Genomic DNA, 23,692 nt, shown 5'->3' with positions numbered 1-23,692 from the left:
ATCCAGATCTCTCCACAAATAAACTCGTCTGTCCATGTCATTTTCTACCGATTTATGAATAAGAACAGAAAATGACTGCTCCACTTCACATATTGTCCAGTGAAATTTGAACTTGAGCCAGATCATGATTGGTTGGTGTATTAGCCTATACATGACAAACAGGCATTGATGAATTATGTAGCCTAATATTGTAAAATAGCCTATATAATAAAGGCCTATGGATTTTTAATTAAATTGACACACTAGCTTTGATCTAGCTTTTTTTTTACTCTACTTTCAAAAAATTAACTTCACACATCACTGCTCTCCTGCTGGTTATACTACAACACGTTATTTGAAAATAACTGCTTTTGCACATTTAAAAAAAAAAAAAAATTATGAAAAAAAGTTAATAACTTGACTGTAATACAGCAGGTGAGCAGTGATGTGTGAACTGAATTTGGTGACACTGCAGTGTGTTACAGTGAAGTTATAAACTTTTTCATAATAAATAATCACACAAAATATGCCAAAGGAAGTATTTTCGAAATGAGTGTTGTAGTATCACCAGCAGGAGAGCATGTGTGAACTGAATTTGGTGAAAGTACAGTGTGTTACTGTAGTGGCTTCCACTAAGACGCTAGTATTGGTAATAGGAGCGAGCAAGTAATTGACGCGTAAAAAGTCCATGCAAAACCCAAGTAAAATGCAAAGTGTCGTTTATTGTGCTCCAATGAATAAACATTTCGTCCAATTAGCTTCCTGTGGTGTCATTTTCTCTAGTTCACAGAGTACGAAAGTCCATACCTTGTAGACACAGCATTTGTTCAACTCAGTCCAAACACCTAATCCAATAATTTGGCATGATGAAGCACGATCCAACCCCGTCCAAAACGAGTAGGGGGAGGCTGCAGACCTGTAGCACGGCCCAGACAGTTTCACGGCCCTGTTGTTCCTGATGCGTCCAGCAGGGGGAGGGGGAGGCTGTACAGCATGAGCCATCAGAACAGACTAAGTCTATGAGCGACACGTATTACAGGTATGTAAAATAATCGCTAAAATTATTATTGTTCAGCAATCGTACAACGTTGCAACATTTAAAGTTAAATTATTTGCTAAGAGTTGATGTCAATTAGTTTTAATATGTTAATAGATATGTCTAAAATGTAGGCTACTTATCGAGGGTCAGGTCAATAGTAACATTTGCACGTAACGTTATGCTATTTGTTGTCTTTGTTTAAAGAAAGAGCTTAGACTTTTGTGTGTTTGCTAGCTATTTTGATTGTTATCTCTTGCAGATTGGAAATGCCTGCGTTAAACTCGTCTATGAAGAGGTTTGAGCACATGTATAAATCTTTTTCACATTATTTTATATCAGCTGTACTTTATCTTCTATAGTTCTTTATTTCATATTTGAATGGCAAGTGGTAGTCTGCTTAATTTTTCCTTTTCCTCTCACAGGCCAAAGACATGGACACTGCCAACATGCATGTTATTGCCACAATCCTCAAGCCTACTCTCCAGTGAGTATTGAATGCATAAATCATACTATTTGACATCTACCATAAATCAGAAGTCAAATAAAAGGTATTCTTTATTGGTGTTATATGTGTTTTTTAGGATAATGCGTTCATGAAGGATGCCCTTGTGTTCCCTGTATGAACACAGATCATTATGTGTTATGTGTAAGATTTTACATGGTGTAGCTCATAAGAATATAGTAATTATTAAACATTGTGGTTTGGAGGGATTGTTCTTTTATGCTGGTTTTACGGAGGGTGATTTTACCCCAATATAATAAGGCAAAGATAATGCAAATGTGAAATGGATTGTCATAAAACTTTTATATGCATCCCTATAGATACAGAAGCCACTCTGAAGAGAGATCCTCCTTCTAGTCTCCCTGTATAGTCATCAAAGCCAGATGACCAGCACAGAGACATCTTTAGGTCCACAGCTAAGGGGCGATTGCCACGTTCCTATGGCATATAACGTCAACAGTATGCCCTCTACACCGGCTGAACACTCCAGTCAATGTCCCTCAGGTGAGCTTTTCTGTTTTCTTCATTAAAAGGTTGCTATAAAGTTGTTGTCCTAACAATAAGATCTGAATACTAATCCTGTAACATTTCAATTTCTGTTAGCTTGACATTCCTGCAGTCAGAGTCTTATTGAGCAGTTTGAGACAGAGGGGTATGTGTACTAGTTTCTGAACATCTCAGTTTGTTGTTTCATTGGAAATAACTGGCCAAACTGAAGCAACATAGCACAGATGAAAGGCATCAATCAATCATGCCTCGTCATTGTTTTCATAATCACCTTAGTTAAATTCCCACATGGCAATACTTACATTTATATTCTTGATAACCAACATTCAAATAATTTAAATGAAATAAAAAAAAAATCATTATGAATCTGCCTGTTTAATGTTTACTGAGTTGTCGTATTGGGGGGGGGGTTAGCAAATTAAAATGTTTTCTTTCTTTTGAAAGGCTAGGTAGTGGCCAGAAGAATTCAAAGTGGCTTTACACTTTTTCCAAGCATTAGCCAAGTCACCTGTGCCGATATACACTGAAGATCAGGAGCAGATTGATGCAATCCACTCTCACCTGACTTCAGTTCTGGACAGCACACCCACAGTGACCAGATCAAATTCATCATGAATGGACTTTTTTCCAGAGGTTGGTCTCATGTGTTAGCTGAGCTCTGCATTATGTCAGATTCACATTGTTTTAAATGTCAAATAGTTTATCCATAATGTGAGACCATTACTCTAAAAACAATGTTTTTTGTGGTTATTATAGAAGAGACACTTTTCATTTTGTTGTAAAAAGCTAAACATGTGAAATGATACTTGGGATGTGTGATCAATCTCAATTCTTTCTCTGGTAGTCCATTATCTGTGCCCTGGCTTTTGTGGAAAATCTGTGCATCCTGGAGGCTGAGGAGAAATTTCTGCGAGGACCTGTCATTTACATAAGGTACTGTAAGGATACTATAAAGGAATATGTGGTCAAACATGACATCCTGCCATTATTCACAAATAACCATTTCTTTCTACAACTATCCAGCTTTAGTGTTTTTACCAGTGAGTGGGAGCATTTTGACAGGAGGACCGAACAACAATTAAACCGGAGTCATCCTAGTTCATGTTTTTAATAAATAAGATTGTTGTACACAAAAAAGTTGTCTTTTTCTTCTCAGATGGCTAAATGGCCCTTGCAATTTTAGAAAGGGGTTAATTGTGTTTGTCTTTATAAAATGCTTTGTAGGACACTGTTCTGTAGCTCTATGACAACCAATAGTGAATACTAAAGCATAAATAAATATTTAATTGATGGTCCATATGATTACACTGTAAGTCTGATGGGCTGAATATGGTTAATATCTGAATGTAACTTTATATATAAATTCACAACAACTTATATATCACTCCATCTCCTGTATGAAAACCTGAATATGTAGGCTACAGTAGATCATGTACCATTACATTGTCCACTTGATCCAAATATGTATATAATTAAGTTTTTAATTCACTAATTATATGTTTAATTATTATTTTTTTTTTTTTTCAAAAACACTAATTCATTTGTCTCCTGTAGGCTATGTATGTAGACCAACATTGAATATTTGCAGATATTTTAATCTGTAGTGCAGATCATCTGATATCTTAATGTAATTTGTATAAATTCACACAAAAACAACAAAACTCGAGCGTCGTGGTTTAATAATTTTGCTGTATGTCCTCCCCCTACTGGACGCATCAGGAACAACAGGGGCGTGAAACTGCCTGGGCCGTAGATCTGCCTGCATAATAAATAATCATAAAAAATATGCCAAAGCAATTATTTTCAAATAAAGTGTTGTAGTATAATCATCAAGAGAGCAGTGATGTGTGAACTGAATTTGGTGAGATTACAGTGTGTTACAGTGAAGTTATTAACTATTATTCATAATCAAAAAATCATAAAAAATGTGTAAAAGTAATAATTTTCGAAATAAGTGTTGTAGTACAACCAGCAGGAGAGCAGTGACGTGTGAACTGAATTTGGTGACACTACAGTGTGTTACTGTGAAGTTGAGTATTTTATTAGGAAAATGTTTCGCTTTTCGCACTTTGCAGACGTTCCCTTAGGACTCTCAGACGCCAGCGCAATGAGATCAATGTATTTTGTAAAGAGCGGAGGAAAGCTTGTTTTGAGGAAAACACACTCGTAGCTTGTTTACTACATCACTACGAAAGAAAAGAATTGTCATTTATGTAGTAAAAACTCTTCAGAGATTTGTCATGATAGAAATTATAAGCAAATATAGTATACATTTATACAGTCTTAATTATGTGAATCATCGTCACCTCTCGGATTCTTATCGAGTTACGTCTTTTCTTAGCTAAGAAGTAAAACAGGTGCCAGTCTTCTGTAATGGACTTGTAATGGAGTGATTTTGTAAGGTACCACGCATCTTGGGGAATGCCACATTTATATAATTTAATTTGCATATTTACTTAATTTGACCTTGTGCTGTTCTGGTTAAAGTTTTGCAATGAAAAATGCAATGTGTTAATTATAATGTATTACTTATAAATGTATGCTTATTAATCCTCATCATATATTCATATTCAGATATTTACTCATTAGCTACTATTATCATTTATGCTTATCTTTTTTATTATTATTTATGTTCATATGTAGCCTAGGCCTATATTGCTAGTATTCTCCAAAATGTTATGCACATTTTAAAATAAAAGGCATGTTATCAAAACACGAAACAACACAAATTAAGGTCTACAAAATTAAAGTTTATATAGTGACCAAAAACACACGGAAATTAAAATCATGGCCAAATTGCATAAATGAAATAAATGATAATTTAACATTGTAATGAACTGTTGTCCCACCAGAGAATGCAATGCCATGTTATAATGTTTAAATTTGCTTAGAAAAGAAAAGAAAGGTTTAAAACACGTGGCAACATGTCCCAACCTGGCATCAGAAATAATCTCGTTAAGTAATATTGCGAATCTTGGCCAAAACTTTTTTTTTTTTTTTTTTTTTGTAGAGGGACTAAAGTCACGCCTACCAGCAAGTATAAGAAGAGCTAGAAAAACTAACGGGCAAGTATTTTCCTCGGTAACTGAACGATGGCCAGCAGTAGTGAGAATATACTGGACAATCGCACAGATGAGAACATCGCCCGCGCGACAGAAAACGACGACACTCAGTCGGTATGATAAAACATTTTAAAAATTTTTTAAACATCAGAGGGTTTGTTTTGATGGTGGAAGTAACTTATAACAAGACTATGCAAAAAGAGCAATAAGACTATGCTCGTTCTAATGGTGATTAGCCTAATATATATATATATATTTTATTATTTTTTATATTTTTAATATATTTAAAAAAAATGTTTTTAGAATTTTTTTATTGGATTTTAAGGGACATGTATTAAAATCCAACCTTTGTTGTGTTAACGTTGAAATATAACACTTACTATATTATATACATGTGACATTGATGCTACATCTTGATCTCATGCAGAAAACCACAGGCATCCCTTTATCCAGGAAACTGTGCTATGCAGTTGGAGGAATGCCGTATCAAATGACTGCAAACGCCAAGGGCTTTTACATGCAGATCTTTCTATTGGATGTTGTGAAGGTGCGTATAAATGAATACAAGATGTGCAGCTGTCAGTAATGAATACCATACACACATTTGGAAAAACACAAATACATGGAATATATTAAATCTATAGGAGTGAAGAGACCTCATTATATACTTTTGTGAAAGTGTTTAGCACAATGATATCAATGTTATTTGTTTAATAGTAAGTATTGTTAACACAATTTATATGATTTGTTGGCTGTTCAGTTGTCTAACTGTGCGACATTATGATTACCTTTAAACTGCATATAATCTGATCTACTGTATCACTTAACTGAGCTTCAGTTTCCATTAAAAAGATAAAAAACAATAAGACAGTAAAATATTATTTATAATGTATATGTTTTTCCTTGTCATATTTAGTCTTATTCCTGTCATCCAATGGTTTCAAATGTCCTTTTGAGGATGGTTTCGAGGGATTTGTAAGAGATCATCACTATGTGAACTGCGGCTTATAAAAACACACAACATTTATAAGTATTTATAAAATGCATGATGCTCCATCCTCAGCTCTTCCTCACTTTGCATGCCATGTTGACGTATTGACGTATTGTGACGTATTGTCAAGTATGGTGACCCATACTCGAAATTGGTGCTCTGCGTTTAACCCATCCAAGTGCACACACACAGCAGTGAGTAGTGAACAAATGCACACACACACACACACACACACACCGTGAACACACACCCGGAGCAGTTTAGAACATGCTTATTCGATAACTCTTGTATTTCCTATATGGGTTTATAGCTATGCTTCATTTTTTAAAGATTAACTGTTTTTTCCAAGGCATTGTTAGATTCCAGTGTTTCCTGTCATAGCTATGCAAAGATTTGATAAATAAAATATTTCTTACTATGATTTTAAATATGTATTTAACCTCAGAATGATCTCAAAGTAAGTCTGATTTTGTGGTGGCTGTGCTTCAATAAGGACATTGATCATCAACAAGTTAGTATGATTCTTTAGGGTCTTCAAGAATGGTCTGCAACATTGGTTAAAATTCCTCAGTGGTCTTGTAAAACAACACCCTTTTTACGTAGCTCTGTTCACAGTGACTCATTTTGGGACATGTCCCTTTAAATGCTTTTGAGCTCTGCTTATCCGCTCCTCTCTTCTGTGGAAGAGCAAAGGCGATTTGGAAATAATTATAAAAAATATAAATTGTCAGACTTACTTCTTCTGGGGGTGCAGCTGGATCACGAACAATCTATCCTTGAGTTTGAACTTTTTAACAAAACCTGCCTTGAATTGCCCCTCGTTCAGAAAGCAGTTTGGAGTAAAATTATTTGCGCAGATATAAAAGAATTTAGGTGCATTCGGTGGTGCATTACCATTAAAAACAAAACGAATGCATAGCTTTCTCAGTGGCTCTGATGTCGGGAGAAAATTAAGATTCTTATGTTCTTCTACATCACAAAACACCTGCATTGCTTACAAGACATTGTCGCTACAGCTGCTGGAGCGTGGAGAAATTATGGACTTCATACAGCTGGCTGAGGACAAAAATATGCTAATATTGGACAGTACTTCAGCGGTTGAGGGCGGGCCTGAGCAATATGACATCATACTGCTCAGAAAATCAAAACAGCTTGATAATTGAGACTGTTTAGGATTTTGGGGGATTAAAAAAATGAGTGAATGGATTTTTATCATTGTAGGGTGGTTGTGTCCACACACTGCTAAGATACATTTATATGCAAACACCATGTAAAGGTGAATTTTGCATCCAATGTCTACGTTAAAATTGAAATATAATCTTAATATATTTTAAGCGATGAAGGATTTCGAAAGTGTGACAGTAATCAGTGTTGAGTACTACTATAAGGTTCACCCTGCCTGGTTTACATGTTTGAAAATGATTAACAGTTGAAAACATTAGAAATTTAGAAAAGTAATCAAATGTAATCAGTTACATTAATAAAGTAATTGAAAAGTTACACTACTTATTACATTTTAAGTAGGGTAACTTGTAATCTGTAACCTATTACATTTCCAAAGTAACCTTCCCAACACTGTATATTATGTATTTTAACAGCTAGGTAGAACATTATTTTATGTGTAACTGCAATTTGTACTACAAAAGAAATTCTGTTGCAAAAATGGGACACAATACGTATGTCAGAAGAGACAGTCAATTTCTTCTGTCTATATGTTTGTTATAGATGGGAGCTTTCTCTGCATCCATCATTCTCTTCCTTGGTCAAGCTTGGGATGCTATTACGGATCCTCTGATTGGATATGCCGTGAGCAAGAGTGGCCGGACCAGAATTGGCAAACTTATTCCTTGGTGAGTGTTGTAGTCAGACTGGGTGTGAATAACTTTCTCAAGATCTTTCTCATCATTCTGCTCATCCACTCTCTTTATGCAGGATTGTGTTCTCAATGCCACTTGGGGTCCTATCCTACGTTATGCTCTGGTATACCCCACAGGACACCATGTCATCTGGTTTCAGTTTCGGCTGGTACTTCATATGGTGCTGTCTGTTTGACACCTTCATGAGTGTAAGACCACTATTAAGTGCCTATAGTTTTCTATTGTTTTACACATTCAAGCACATTTCCTGCATAGGGGGAAGACTGAATTTAAATTAGTTTTGAATTGCAAACAAATATACAGCGATGCTATAGTTCCCACTTCTTTCCTGTGAAGTACTCATGGTGAATATAGTAAATACAGTACTCACCACTGCAGTTTTCCAACAGCTGTGTTTACTTATATAATGTGTTATATAAGTCATAACTGTCTCCAAAACATTTCATTCTCTCTCTGTCTTGTTTAGTGCTACCATGTACCATACACTTCCCTAAACATGTTTCTGGGGGGAAATGAGAAGGATCGAGACTCAGCAACTGGTTACAGTAAGAAAATATAGCCGTAAATGGCAGTCACCAATAGCTCATGTAGTCAATTAGATTGTGACAATTTGATAGAATTGCAATGTATCTTTCTAAATGTTTATGCAAAGTCAACTATCTTAAATCTCCAATTATACAAGAAACAAGAAATACAGGCCAATTAGATATTATGTTCCACATCAAACATTTATCAGCCAATATATGTGAAATGATTAAATGAATCATAAATCTGTTAATGAACTTGATTGAACTTATTGTCAGGAGCATTTTAAGATAGTGTATACAAATTTCATGTGAAGCAGACAAGCTTCTTAAGAGGAGTTAAAAAGAAGGGGAGAAAACTTTGAACTTCCTTCATTGCTTAGAGCCCTGACCATTATTATTGTTACGGTCAGATCCTCTACAATCGTTTTCTATCAAACACAGATCTAACAACAGATCAAAATCTCTAAATATTCTAAATTAAAATAATCAGTTGTGTATAACTAACACCATTCACGTTTGCCATTCATAACAGCATTGATGGAATACCTTTTATACTCCTGAATTTGAATTGGATTTGAATAGGGATAGCAAACGGAAGAATTGCTATTCAAATATTCATAAGTTGAATAAAAAGAAAAAAAGAAAAAAATGCAAATAAAAAAGAAAAAAACCGATGAATAGAAAGCAGAAACTTGGATTTATAGGATATTACCTTAACTGAAATCTATTTCCTGTATAAAAGAGAAATTTCAAGGGCTTTGTTGACTCTCACGATACAGGAATGGGCATGGAAGTGTTTGCTACACTGGCGGGAGCTGCCATTCAGGGTCAGATAGTGGGGGTGCACCATGCTAAGAGGACACACGTCTGCAGTTTACTGAATGACACGGAAGGGCCTTCTTGGAACCACACTGAATCGCTGGTTAACATATCTGACACTCTACAAAATACAGTGAGGCACAGAGAACATCCTATTACTATTGTGTCAAGCACATATGGATAGTGGAATTTGTGATTTATTGCTTGTGTAATGGCCACACATATTGACTGTGAACTATCAAGGCAGCTGTTTTTTTCTAAATTAATCATTTTGTCATTTAGAAAATAATATGATTCCTTGTGTAGTTGAGCATACATAGGCCCTTTCTCTGGAACTGTTGTACCAGAGAATGCAGTGCCTCCAGATTTAAATATCATAAATATCATACATTAAATATAATGTTATAAACCATATACTGCATGTCTAAACTCAGCAACCAAGTATCTTCTGTTATATTATCAGATAATATAATAGTGTCATTTGTCTATTAATTTCTACAGAGAACAGCCTATTTGACTGGTGCACTAGTTTTAGGAATGCTGTACTTCCTGTGCTGCCTCGTGCTTTTTCTTGGAGTGAAGGAGCAGTTGGGTAGGTCCAGATGAGTTAACGTTAAAATTTCAGATAAATCTCTGATGTTGTGTTTACCATTCTTTCAGCATTCACTAAGAGTACCACATACACAAAGCTATACGTTACTATAGTTATGATTTTCTTGACCAAGTGACTATGCAGTGACTTCTTGACTAATGCAATGATTTGCATGTGTCTACTTCTTACTTTAGCCCCTCTGAGTAAACTGGACCGCATAAATGTCTCCTATCTAACTGGTATAAAGATGATGGTGGGCCATACTCCATATGTGTGGCTTGTATTTGGCTTCCTATTTGCTTCATTAGCCTTCCAGGTCAGAAGTTTTTCTGAATTATTTGATAACAGTTTTAGAGACTCCAAATGGATTTTATTAAGTATGACAGTTGTAAAGATGATAAGAATATTTATTTCAGATGGCTCAGGGAAATTTGGCCCTTTTCTGCACTCACGCAACAAATATGGGAGCATATTTCCAGCATCTTGTTCTCATACTGTTGGTGAGGGATTTATCATTTCAAATTATTATTATTATTATATGAAAGTATTACTATTATTTTAATATATGAAATACAGCACTGAGCTATTTTGAGCTGACATGTAAAGAAAATAAAAAAATAAAGTCAGGTTCATTTGTTCATAATAAATAATATTTTTTACTTGACCTATAATTTAAATGTTACAGCATGAAGCAAATTAAATCAAACATAATAAATTATAACATTTATATTGTATTAAATCACAATATTGAAATGTTTTTTAATTGTCTTAACTTTATCTTACAAATTACTTCTAAAATTATACAATAGTCAGACAACAACTCATTTTTAATTATGTAGCAATGAATGTTTTTCATGGTGTTCTTTCTTGTACAGACAGTAGCCACAATATCCATCCCACTGTGGCAGACAGTATTAGTCGCAATAGGCAAGAAGACCACCATATTCATCGGCCTATCAGTAAGCACCGCTCTTTGTTATTGGTTGCTTTATGGCTGCACAAAAATGAAATTGTAGTGCTATAACATTTACACCTGTTCTATATTTGTTTGCACTGTTTCATTAATCTTTTTCCTCTTTTCTGCAGTTGTATATCCCAGCCCTAGTTGTGATATCCCTAGTGAAAAGTAATTTACCTGTCTTCATTATAATGTCCATGTTAGCTGGCACGAGTCTGGCTGCCGTCTATCTACTCCCTTGGTTATGTAATCCTTATAAAATATCTCCTCTTCATTGTTGAATTCCTCACTTCACCAACACATACTCCACACAATTATTATCATATATCTTATTATCATAATCATATATGGATATATATGGCCATATTAATTTTGTGAAACTACTATATATAACCAGGTTGTTTATTTATTTTAGGTCAATGTTGCCAGATGTAGTAGATGACTTCAAAGTCAAGAACCCATCATGCCAGGATATAGAACCATTGTTCTACTCCTGCTATGTTTTCTTCAACAAATTCGGAGGAGGCATGTCTGTTGGAGTCTCTACTTTGGTTTTACAGTAAGAGCTTCCTCCAATCAGATTTTTCACATCTGTTCACCACATCTTTTTGGACCCCCTTAAACCTATAGCTTCTGTGATTGATTCATGTGATGTTCTCCTTCCCTAACGCTTCAGCTTTGTAGGATACAAGCCTGGTGCTTGTAAACACAATCCAGAGGTCATATTTTCACTGTGGCTGCTCTTCGCTCCTGTGCCAATCTGCCTGCTGCTCATCAGCTTGGTGATTTTTTGCTTTTATCCCATCAATGAAGAGCGACGGAGGAAAATCCAGGATGCGTTAAGGAAAGCAGGGTATGTGTTTGTGTATTACCCTGAAGGCTTTATTTTGCGAGAATAACTGACTGAGGAGTTGAGGAGTCATGTATGATACATTAATTCTTTCTACATATATTTCTTATCAAAAATAGTGCAAAAGCAACTTCTTTCGCACTCACAAAAGGCATAAGTTGCAATAATTATTAACTGTGCCTGTTTTATACAGGACAGAGACCAGCAGGAAAGGAGAAGAAGAACTGCACCTATGAAGTAATCGCTAACTATGTCACATAAGGATTTCTCTACTTTTGTAACATTCACAGGTTCTGGAACTGTTAATGAAAATGCTTTGTTTTCATCGTGTAACTGTTTCTCAATCCTTCTTTGAAGGGATCCCAAAACCATTTAGAAATTTGACTATAATCTTATACATCTGAGGTGAATGAAGGAGATGGGGCCTCAAAACAAGGAATTGTGAAACATTAATGGTCTTAAAGGTGCAGTGTGCCATTTCTGCATCATATCCAGACGATTATGTTGCTGTGTATAAAGTTCAGGGAAATCAACCAACGAATGGCTTACTGATAAATGTCTGTGCATCAGCACGTTTTCTCAGAAGCGGTAATGATGACAATGATGTAAAAGTGTATAAATAAACAGCCATGTGTAAATATGTGAATGGTCTTTTATTGCCGTAATCGCATAGCACCATCTTGTGGCCAATTGTCTTAGGCCTTAAAGGGATAGTTCACTCAAAAATGAAAATAACCAGGTTCATAACCAAACAGTTTTGGTTACTAATGACTTTCATTGTATCCATTTCACGCCAAAATACATTCGTCTGTTTCAAAGAAGAGAGAAAGTCATACAGTTTTGGAACAACATGACTGTGAGTTTAAGGTTGCAGAATTTAAATTTTGGGATGAACTGGCATATCTGTTGGGTCACTTGATTTGTTGTCCATGGAGGGGGTGTGGGATGTGGATATGTGGATATGTGGGACTCAGTGGGATGAAGTCAGTGTTGAGAGCATGTTATGTAACAGGGACTTCAAAATGAGCTGGAGGAGAATGCAGGAGAGGTGAAAATCTGCGGTCTTAAACCAGTAACCGCCTGTGTTTTCCTGTTTTCATGCTGTGTGCTTGTGTGCATTTGCTCTGGGATTCTTAAGCAAGTTACGTCGTTTCTTAGTTATAAAGTAAAACAGACACCAGTCGTCTAGGGGTATGGAAGCATTACGTGGCTGGATCCCCTCTCTCCGACAGCGCTCTCTCCAGTGTGCAGCACTGTCCACCAGCTCCTTCCACTCATGACACACCAGACGACAGACTCGCACCACCTGATGAGCAGGCAGGTTCAGGAGGATCTCCTCAACCACAGCTAGAGGAACATCTGCCTGCAGACCTGAGCACTGACAGAGGAAGAACAATTATCTTTCAGCTGTGAAAAAATCCAGCTGTGAAACACGGTTGCTGGTTTTTAGCTGGTCCAAGCTGGGTGTTGTGGCAATTTTCTATTTTAATAAAGGCATAAGACAAAAAGTAATTTGAAGATTTATTTTCTTGCAAGAAAAAGGTCAACAGTCACACAGATTGGTTGCAGAGTGTGACAAAGAGAGATACATTGACTCAGCATTTATACCCTAATCAAATCCGGATCCTTCAAACTCATCCAATCATAATGTGTATTCAACAAATGTGTCCATTTAAGGTATGACCCTAGATGCATACCCAAGTATTTAATGCAAATTACATGTCTAAGAAACTAGGTCTAAAATAACATTTAACACTTGTTTTGCACACTCACACATCGAAAAGATTTCCTGTTATCTTTCAACTCATCGAAACTCAAGCATGTTAATAAGGCATCAGAAGAGGAAAATGACACTCTTGAATAGAGAAAGCAAATAAAACTAATAATAATAATAATGAAGATACATTTCTGTATTACTTTATGGCTGGGCCAGAATAAAAGAGAACTAAGCAACTTACCACATCTGATCTGGTTTCAAAGTCCTTCAAAGCAACACAAGTCCTTGCTTTTTGATACATTTCCCTTTTATGAGATACTTAATCCTTAAAGACATGCGTCATCTGAAATAAAGCAGAATAAATAAAGAGACAATTAAACCTAGACTGTTAGTTTAATTGTTAAGCTTTGACTATTAGTTTGATTACAGAGGAATAACTGGACTGTCAGTATTATTCTACTTACTTGACACCACCTCTCCACTGTTGAAAAAAAAGAAAAAATATTTGAAAATTATTACAATAATAGTCAGGGTCACTGTTAACAGGAGTCACTTGAAAGAATGAGCAAACCTATTAAGGAAAGCTTTTTACGAGTAAGTGCTTGAGAAAGTGTGAGAATGCACATTGAGTTTTGGAGTGATTTGCCATTAATTTGTACAAAAATCGTACAGTAGATTTAACTTGAAAATTAATACAGTAATAGTCACTGTAAACAAGTATCAGTTGAAAGGTGTACACACACACAGCCTATATATAGTAACATTGATAAATTAACATTTGTATTGTACATTTATTCATATGCATAATGTACAAAAAAATAATGTATTCACAAGGTCCGTGTATATTTTGGTCATTGGATTTTCCTTTCAGAAACGGATATTAAAAAACAAAAAACAAGTGGTTATTTGATTTTTGTTTTAAAATACAAAATATAAAATTAAAATACAAAGCGTTTCTCTTTTTCAGTGTCAAAAAGAGATGAGCGAAATTTTAAAAATGATTTGAATTTCACTTTCTATTTCGGATATCAAAAAATAAAATTACTTTAAAACAGAAACGAAAAAAAGGCCCGTTTGTTCATATTCCGAGACCGGATGTGACTAGCACTCACGTGAAAAGACCGCCACATTTGACAGTTGTGAAGAAATTAAGTTACGTGCTGTGACGACTAATTGAGCGTGAGAGCAGAGCAGACATGGAGCCATACGTTGTTTTTCGAAACAATAAAAGAGTCTCTCTCAGGGAAGAAGACATGACTGCAGAAAAAATAAGTCGCATTTTCCAGGTAAAAAATGTTATAAGCTAACGTACGATCTCTAACGATAGCTAACGTTAACGTTCGCTGGCGAAACCGTAAAACTTTTCTTTTAACGGAAACATTGTGGTGTCTGATTTTAAGAAGTTAATCTCTCAGTAGTCACTGGAAAATATTAGAACTAATTGAGAAAAATTTGGAAATAAACACTTGCGGTTATTTGATTTAAATGCATTTCTTGACAGGTCTCAGCACATAGTCTATATGTGACTGACGACGCAAATGTGGCCATTTTTCCTGGAGCTTCTGGTTTTTTTAGTACATTGGACCTTACACCAAGAGCTCACTATGAGGTTCATGGTGAGGAGGAGGACACCTCATCATCTTCAACTGCCACAGCTCGTTTTTCATTTATGCGATCACCTGCGACTGTTACTCCTAGTACATCATCATCATCTGCTCAGCGGGCTGCCTCAGCCCCCCCCAGGGCCACTGCCTCTAAAACATTTCAAAGGTAACGTTAACTTCTTAAATGACTGTGATACGATTTATAAATTTCAGGGATGCAAACGGTCATTGTGGAGAGCGCAGTGCATGTTTGCATAGCAACGACAGACGCCACGGGAAAGTCTAATATAATTAGATATAAAGGAAAAACACCTCATCACATTTGATAATATTATAATCTCCAGCTGCCTCCTTTTTAGTTGTAGTGTAATAGTTAATACTACTTGTACTTTTCATTTACATTTTAACATCCCCCCCCTGACTTTCATAACCTCTGCCAAGAAAGTGGTGAAGGTTATGTTTTTGCAGTGTCTGTCTGCATGATTATTTTAATATGATGTTCTTCCAGATCGGTTTTTCTTGCTGAGGTGGTTGGTGGGAGGTTGAGTCCCAGCAGAATGGTGGTGATCCGGTTTTTGGAAACTGAGGCTACCCTTCAGGGGATAATCGGTAAAGTTCAAGATGCCATTGGGTGTCATGACCCAATGGTATTGACTGATGTGCAGGGGAATGCCATTTTGGAGTCTGAAGGCACAACTGGTGAGAAACATTAAAGGGTTAGTTCACCCAAAAATGAAAATTATCTCAGTTTAGACTTCCTTCTTTGTCGCATCATAATTTAAGATTTTTATGATGACATCTGATAGCTAAATCACTCCTCAGAAGTGTTATAGGTGGCTGAAACTTGCTCGATCAGAAAACGTAATTAAGACATTGTTAAAATAGTCAAAGTGACTCCAGTGGCTCAACCATACGTTTATAAAGCGACAAGATTGCTTTTTGTGCGCTAAAATCAACAAAATAACGACTTTATTCCACTATTCATACGTCTTCACACAGGCTCACTGTTGGTCTACGCAGGTCATTTGAGTGGTGCGTGTGACGTTCAACCCAGAAGCTCTACGCACATAGACTAAGTAAAAACACCAAGGAAACACACAAGACCAATGCTGAAGAGAATAAATAGTGGGATAAAGTCGTTATTTTGTTGATTTTTGCACACAAAAAGTATTCTCGTCGCTTGATAAACGTATGGTTGTCTAGAGTCACTTTCACTATTTTAACAATGTCTTAATATTTTTTCTGATTGAGCAAGTTTCGGCCACCTATAACACTACTGAGGAGTGATTATCAGATGTCATCATAAAAATCTTAAATTATGATGCGACAAAGAAAGGAAGTCTTACAGGGTTAGAATAACATGTGGGTGAGTAATAACTGACATAATTTTTGTTTTTGGGTGAACTAAACTTTTAATTTTGTTTTATTTTTAAGTCTTTACTTTTGTGATTTAAAATTAGAGGGGATGAGATACACTCATGATGATTTAACCTTTTTTCTGGTTTTCACCCCTAATGTAAAGGGTCCCAGTACTGGAAACAAAATGCAAGAAAGATTCTTGCTATACAAGAACAGGCCTTCCAGGAGGTACAGGGCTCTAAAAGGAGGAGAATGAGGTCATATTAAGTATTCATATTTCTCTTATTTGTCCATATATTGAAAGGCATTGTTTATTTACTTTTATTACATGGCTTGGCTGAATTCCAATGTAGAATGCTGTCTGTTATTTCTTGATAACAGACCGTTGCCATGAAAAACAGCGCGTTGCTATGGACGCAGAACGGACTATTTTCTTTGGCGGAAGCAATACAATCGTTTTTAAATCAATAAACTCCTTTTAAAATCAATAATTCGTGGCAAATTATTTATTTATTATTTTGTAGGTAGCCATGTAATAAGCGGGATAATGTATAGTGAGCCGGTTGTTATAGTGAATAACAACTATAAGCGTCGGGATCCCGTTCAGCCTGCCGGGGTTGTTATTCACTATAACAACCGGCTCACTATACATTATCCCGCTTATTACATGGCTTGGTTTAATTCCAATGTAGAATGCGGTCTGTTATTTCTTGATAATGTATAGCGAGTCGGTAGTTATTGAGAATACAACCCCTTCAGGCTGCTCAAGATCCCTCCGCTTCGCGTCGGGCTCCCGATACAGCCTGTCGGGGTTGTATTCTTAATAACAACCTCCTCGCTATACATTATCCCTTACATATTTGTCCTTACCTTTGTTGTCCAGACTATTGAAACTTTATTTCAAATCAGCACCGGTTTGCCAACCCTTTGGCCATTAATGCTTCTGTATTTTAGTGGCTTCTATAATGTTTGGGCCAAAGATTTATTTGGCTACCACAAGCAAAACCGCTAAAACACAAACAGTATATCTATTATGTGTTTTCCTTGTAATAGCCGAAAAGATGAAGATGCTGCTGGAATTGGAGAGGTGACTGAGAAGATAGAAGAGCTTGTACTGGCATCACAGACCTTACCAGATATCACTGCAGCAATCAAAGAGCTCACCAATCTAGCTGCCACTCAAAGAGTGATCCTGACTCCTTCCCAGCTACAGACCATCAAGCAAGGATTCTGCTGTGTTATTTGTATGAGTGAGTAAACAATAGATAGTCATTGTCCCACATGTACATTTATTTTGAATCCAGTTTGATCAAGAATTGTAATTTTCCAAATATGCATTATTACATTTTTTAACCATGGTCACCTATGTCTCATCCACTACAATTAATTACATGTACAAATGCAAACCTTTGTGTTAAAACTTATGATGTAACGATACATTAACAAAAGCTGTGTCTGAAATGGCTCCCTATCCACTATATAGTGCACTATTTAGGGTGTCTGCCTATTTGTTTCGGTGTCCGAAATCTGAGTGAACGACATCATTCCCTACATTCGTTCACTACTTTTACCCACAATCCTCTCTGAATTAGAGTGTACATCCGATGTACCTATTAACCTATTATTTAGACAATATATGAAATATTAATGTTAACAACGTCACATATTATTACAATACCTGACTGTTAGTCAAACACATAAAATTGTGTTAATGCCTAAATAATATTTTAATAAAACAAAATTACCTTATTAATATTTTATTTAATTTTAACAAGTCATCTATATAAAATTGTCTAAAGCTCAGTCCTCTACACATTGAATTGTGGTAAATAGTGCTTCAGCAAGTGTACATCGGATGTACACTCTAAATCAGAGAGGATTGTGGGTAAAAGTAGTGAACAAATGTAGAGTATGATGTCGTTCAATCAGAAGTTTAAAAAAAGACCAGTTGTGGACTATAGGGTTTAAGAGCTACAGACATTTGTAGTTGGTTATATGTCATTTTCAGAAAATTCTCAAAAAAGAAGGGGTGCTGGTTAAGAGTTAAGGTCATATGGACACACTAAGAATGACTAGTTTTTCTCATTTTGTCTTTTAGAATTTATCGAGGAGCCAGTCTTCACAGAGTGTTGCCGGAGCATTATTGGCTGCAAAACATGTGTGGTACAGTGGCAGGAGACCTCTGTGCACTGTGCAAAATGTAGAGGGAACACTGCAAACAACACCATATTTGAAATTAATGGTCTGTCAGAGACATTTTCTGTTCTGAGATCCCTTTTTGAAGAGGAGTAACATGTTGAATTTTTACACAAACAAATTTACAGTTAACAGTTAAATAGAGCTAATGGCTTTTCACACATTGCGCTGAGTTGTGGTTATAAGACAGAGCAATGCCTGTTTGTATGGGGCAAAGTCATTGTTCACTGCTCTAGAGTACAGTTCTGAAATGTCTGAATAATGCTCAGCAAACTGGTTCTCAACTGTAATCTTGTCCTGTTCAGTTGAAAATGGATCAACTCCAAAAGTTGAATGCCTGGTCAGTGATGATCCCAGCTGTTGGCTGTAAAGGTCTGCTGCTTCAGCTGAATGAGGCAACAGCTCCTGTTGGATTTTTTTGGGACACCCACGGCCAGCCAAGTCATTTGGTGTTCCTTTACCTGTAAAATAAAGAACATACTGATGGTATTGAAAATTATGAATGCCTCTTGTAATCTTTGAAACACGGTTTTATTTCACCTGGAATTCTATGAGCATTCCATGACTCCACCAGCCTTGTAAGACCAATCTCACACAAGCGGCCAGTAAGGTTGGACACACAATATCTCACAAGGCTGTCATCCATGTCTATTTCCTCTTGATCCACCAACCCCATAAGTGCTGTCTTCAGTGGATAGTTGACACGATTGTTGACTTCAGGCCAGATTCGTTCAACTATATGATTCTGAATTTGCAACAAAGATGTGTAATCAGTCAATTTGTTCTGGTGGGTAAATAAATCTTAGTCTATTAAGGAAAAATGGTCATGCAGGATTCCCAGTAAATCTGTAAATGTATTAACTCAGCAGTCATTATGCACATCGACCGCCGAACAAGTAAATTTATAGTTTTACCAGGAATTCTGCTTGAAGACAAATAGGATGTAATTGCTTCTGCAGCAGTTTTTTATTAAGCTGTAACCAGATTTAAAAAAGAAACATGTTCTCAGCCAGTTAATTTTGTTTAATTAACTATAAAATTTGGAAAGCATAGTAATACCAATGACAATTTGTCTCATACATGCAAAACAACATTATACTGCTAAAGCAAAACTAATAATAGTAATAATAATAAAAAAGCAGGGATACAAGTGAATTGCTGAAGCAACCAAACAAACTGTTGAGCTGTACCTTTGTGGATGAAGTCTGTATATATGGCCTTCGCTCCTGATTATGGCGGTGAGATGACAGCAGCTCCTGCATGAAAAGCGTCAAATAAAACTCCTTGCCATGATCTACTCGTACCTGGTCCCACATACCATAGGCAAGTACTGCAGGCCTATTGGATAAAAAAGTGTTTTATTTTGTGCAAAACTTTTCAAACTTAACTGTTATTAGTTATTCTCAGTATAATAGGCTTCATAACAATATACTGTAGATGTTCAACAGTTATTATATGTTTTATATTCTATCATGAATGTTAGCCATGTGTATGCACTTTCTTTATTGTCCACAATAATAATAATTGCCATTACCTGAAAACATCTTCATAGATGGCAAGGTTGTTTTTTATAGGCATTGTAGAATGACCAACAATCTTTTTGCTAAAGCCATCAATGGCTAAAACATGGGTGACCCCAAACATAGCCAGTTTTTCGTTTTGGTCCATATGAACCTTTTGACCCATGTAATCAGCTTGATATGGTATGGGGTTGAGATTGCGGGCACCCTAAGAGAGATAGGAAAACGATGTAACTATTTCACACAAAAATAAATCTCATTAGTCCTATATGGCTGCATATTTTACAAATATAACCTATTGTCTATTTGTGTCTCTATCAAAAAAGTAAAATGAAAATTAGGGGTTTGTTCTGATTATAGGCTTAATATAAATATCTGCAAGTTTTTAATCTTAATCTAAGTAACTGCAGCTAAACAGCAAAAAAATAAAACACAGACAAAAAAAAAAAAACATTATCTCATATTTACACATAAATTCCATCCACATATTTGATTATGTATTAGAGAGAGGAGACAGTAACAGACCTGACGTCTTGCTTCATGGTATGGCTGATGAATAGTTCTGAGCGCTGATCCAATTCGTATCTCTGCAGCATGCACTCCTTTCGTGGCGAGATACCCCTTCATCATCTTTCTTCCATATGTAGGTCCAGTCTAGAAAATAAAAAATATACAGCCTGTCTTTTTCTACGTTCCAAATATTTACCAACTGATGTCTGTTTAATGAAATAAAACGTTTTTGTGTTATGGAATGTATCAGTGTTGTGAGGATTATGTTAACTGTGACTTAGAAACTATTTATAAACAATGGAAGGCTGAGGCTATTTATTGGGATTTATGTACCATTCGTAATAAACGGGCATAAAAGATGCCAGCCAAATAAATTTGATAAGACATATAAATGCGGGACATACTGTGCATATCACATGTTCTCTCTCTCTCTCTCTCTCTCTCTCTTAACTTCAATTCTTAAATCTATAAAATTTACTGTAGGCTATAGTACATTTTTTGAGAGGTATATATTTTGGGACAGTTTACAGCCATTTATTTATTTTTTAATCTCAATAACAATAATTCTCATATTGCAGACCAGTCAATTGTAAATTGGTTTACAGACCCATGTTCAGTGCTGACTTGACTGTTTTTATTTCAACCATCTCTCTCTCTCTCTCTCTCTCTGTCTCTCTCTCTCTCTAATTCAATAGGGCTTTATTGGCATGAAAGTTTTTTGAAACAATGTTGCCAAAGCATATACAAATAAAATATATACATAATATATACAAACACAATAAAACAGTTATATGAACAATAATAAAATAATAATAATAAATTTAATACTCTCTCTCTCTCTGTAGTAAAAAAAAAAAAAAGCAGGATCATACCTCGGTTATAGCTTTTGCCACCTCCAACTCCAAATGTGCGTCAGGGAGTCCCATCAAACTTAATCCATTTTCACTGCAAAATCTCCTCACGTTTCTTGCGGAACATCCTCTTGCTCCCCCATTTACTTGTGATATCTGCGCTGAGATTTCTGTGGATGACAGGCCTTGTTTTGCCATGTCTAAAATCATAACTGAGTAAGGTTCTAAAGACATTTTATTCTGGGCTAAGCACGGCTAAGCACTGTCAAATGTGGCGGTCTTGTCACGTGAGTGCTAGTCACATCCGGTCTCGGAATATGAACAAAAGGGCCTTTTTTTCGTTTCTGTTTTAAAGTAATTTTATTTTTTGATATCCGAAATAGAAAGTGAAATTCAAATCATTTTTAAAATTTCGCTCATCTCTTTTTGACACTGAAAAAGAGAAACGCTTTGTATTTTAATTTTATATTTTGTATTTTAAAACAAAAATCAAATAACCACTTGTTTTTTGTTTTTTAATATCCGTTTCTGAAAGGAAAATCCAATGACCAAAATATACACGGACCTCACAATCAGGGTATCTTCCGTTCATTCGTTTTTTAATTTAATATTAAAAACAGAAAAATAAGAAAACGGTTCTTTTTTTCGTTTTTAATTTTTCAAAAAAATTAAAAGACAAGAATTATGCTTGATTTTCCGTTTTTACATTCAGGTCTAGAAAATGAATAAACAGCTTGAATTTTTGATCACTGCATGTGGGCGGGAATAAAACGCCCCTTTCCGATAATTGGTCAACCAAACATTAAATTAGTTCTTAGAAACCAGTCCTGCTGCTACAGTTGTATGCATTCTTAACGCGTTTATTGCAACTATATTTCATCACTTTCTCATCAAACAACCAGACTAACAAATATTTAATATTAACAAATTTAATTAAAACATTTGATAAATGCAAATAAATGCTGTTCATTAAACTGAATATTTATAAAAAAAATCCTGAAAAATAAAGCGTATCACCATTTCCACACAAAATATGAAACAGCAAAATTGTTTTCAGCATTGATAATAATCAGAAATGTTGCTTGAGAGTCAAATAAATTGTAATGATTTCTAAAAGTTCACGTGGCACTGAAAACTGGACCAATGATGAAGAGAATAACATTACATTTTATAATGTATTAAAATTGAATTTTTTACATTTTTTTAATAATCTTTCACAATATTATTATTATTATTATTATTTTTTTTTTTAATCAAATAAATTCAGCCTTGATGCACAGAAGATATTAATTTCAAAATCATTAATAATTGTAATGTTTCGAACTCTTGGCAGGTACTTTAATAATAATGACAGTTCTATATACTTTACTGTAATACATTATAGTACTTTATTATACTATATTATATTATATTGTTATCATGATTATTAAATGCTGATTTTTATTTTTTACAGGACAATAGTACGTATTATTACTATATAAGATATATACATGCCTCTATCATTTTTAGACAGGTACTGTAGTTTTTTTCTCTTTTTGTCATTTTCTCACTGAAAATAAATGATACACATTAGCAGACGTATAATATTTAATGGTGCTAAACAGTGTGTAATTTGTAGGCCTCTCTGTAATAAGTAAGTTAAGGTCAAAGCACACATAATCTACATGATCAACATGATCTACATAATTTCTGATGCATTTATTTTTAAATTAATGCAAAATTAATAAAAAACACAGTGTTTGTAGTTCACATGCTTAATTCGTTGGCAGATCTTTCATGCTATTGGTTTGGCCTTTAGATTAGCTTTAAAATTCATACTAATAAAACTCATCCTCACATTTAAAGAAAAATGATATAAAATGATAAAGTACTATTTGTTCATACACAAAAAAACAATACATGTATCTCTTACTTGACATAATATTAATGTATTTACAAAAGAAATGGCTGAATACTGCAGAAATGTGTGGATTTCTGAAGGGTCCTGAAACACCAAAGTTTTGGAGTGTCTTTGTATTTTACTGCATTTGTAACATTTTCCGTCTATGAGACTGGTGGTTTTAAACTTTAAAACTGTCAGTTTAAACTGAAAACACAGAAGTAGCGTAAGACAACACATGCTCTGCCCGCTTCCGGCCTCAGACTGCTGTGACGTCATAGGGTTCTGCGGTTCTGCAGTTAGCCCCTTCTCCCTGATATTAACACCAACTGTTCTTTCTGTTTAGAAAACAA

General features: G+C 35.3%; 3 protein-coding genes across 4 annotated transcripts; 2 read left to right on the top strand and 1 right to left on the bottom strand.

Annotated features, from left to right (window-relative positions):
• The first annotated feature begins 5,062 nt into the window (after positions 1-5,062).
• On the top strand, positions 5,063-12,338 carry LOC306860747 (sodium-dependent lysophosphatidylcholine symporter 1-like). Its single transcript, XM_079402622.1, has 14 exons — positions 5,063-5,203; positions 5,517-5,636; positions 7,806-7,930; positions 8,013-8,145; positions 8,424-8,502; positions 9,264-9,436; positions 9,805-9,895; positions 10,090-10,211; positions 10,312-10,395; positions 10,771-10,854; positions 10,982-11,094; positions 11,269-11,412; positions 11,530-11,706; positions 11,897-12,338. The coding sequence occupies exons 1-14, from the start codon at positions 5,120-5,122 to the stop codon at positions 11,937-11,939; spliced, it is 1,572 nt and encodes a 523-aa protein (XP_079258748.1). The 5' UTR covers positions 5,063-5,119; the 3' UTR covers positions 11,940-12,338.
• Positions 12,339-14,530: 2,192 nt separating this feature from the next.
• Positions 14,531-18,675, top strand: LOC306860502 (uncharacterized protein; the record flags this gene model as incomplete). The annotated part of the gene is made up of 6 exons (XM_079402236.1): positions 14,531-14,706; positions 14,922-15,190; positions 15,533-15,723; positions 16,547-16,640; positions 17,437-17,633; positions 18,482-18,675. The coding sequence occupies exons 1-6, from the start codon at positions 14,617-14,619 to the stop codon at positions 18,673-18,675; spliced, it is 1,035 nt and encodes a 344-aa protein (XP_079258362.1). The 5' UTR covers positions 14,531-14,616.
• Positions 17,654-22,041, bottom strand: LOC306860135 (uncharacterized protein). Of its 2 annotated transcripts, XR_013783360.1 has the most exons (7): positions 21,482-21,755; positions 20,625-20,753; positions 20,114-20,307; positions 19,770-19,917; positions 19,120-19,324; positions 18,247-19,040; positions 17,658-17,966 (listed from the first exon to the last, which is right to left on the bottom strand). XR_013783360.1 is itself a non-coding variant. In XM_079401682.1 (6 exons), the coding sequence occupies exons 1-6, from the start codon at positions 21,692-21,694 to the stop codon at positions 18,736-18,738; spliced, it is 1,194 nt and encodes a 397-aa protein (XP_079257808.1). In that variant the 5' UTR covers positions 21,695-22,041; the 3' UTR covers positions 17,654-18,735. The 2 variants fall into 2 exon arrangements, 1 of the variants encoding a protein (XP_079257808.1); XM_079401682.1 differs by having other exon boundaries at positions 17,654-19,040; positions 21,482-22,041.
• Positions 22,042-23,692: the final 1,651 nt, after the last annotated feature.

The sequence above is a fragment of the Barbus barbus genome (assembly GCF_936440315.1).
Source record: "Barbus barbus genome assembly, chromosome: 41".
NCBI classification, from domain to species: domain Eukaryota; kingdom Metazoa; phylum Chordata; class Actinopteri; order Cypriniformes; family Cyprinidae; genus Barbus; species Barbus barbus.
The sequence above is the reverse complement of the archived record's forward strand: the minus strand, read 5'-3'. Positions and strand labels throughout refer to the sequence as shown.

What these genes read in the sequence shown, in the direction of transcription:
- LOC306860747 (XM_079402622.1), top strand. Translation starts at nt 5,120, where the DNA reads ATGGCCAGCAGTAGTGAGAATATACTGGACAATCGCACAGATGAGAAC. An exon ending in CTGACACTCTACAAAATACA is followed by an intron (nt 9,437 to 9,804) that starts GTGAGGCACAGA and finishes TAATTTCTACAG; the next exon opens with AGAACAGCCTATTTGACTGG. An exon ending in GATGCGTTAAGGAAAGCAGG is followed by an intron (nt 11,707 to 11,896) that starts GTATGTGTTTGT and finishes TGTTTTATACAG; the next exon opens with GACAGAGACCAGCAGGAAAG.
- LOC306860135 (XM_079401682.1), bottom strand. Translation starts at nt 21,694, where the DNA reads ATGTCTTTAGAACCTTACTCAGTTATGATTTTAGACATGGCAAAACAA. An exon ending in ATCTATGAAGATGTTTTCAG is followed by an intron (nt 19,918 to 20,113) that starts GTAATGGCAATT and finishes TTTATCCAATAG; the next exon opens with GCCTGCAGTACTTGCCTATG. An exon ending in GAATGCTCATAGAATTCCAG is followed by an intron (nt 19,041 to 19,119) that starts GTGAAATAAAAC and finishes TTTATTTTACAG; the next exon opens with GTAAAGGAACACCAAATGAC.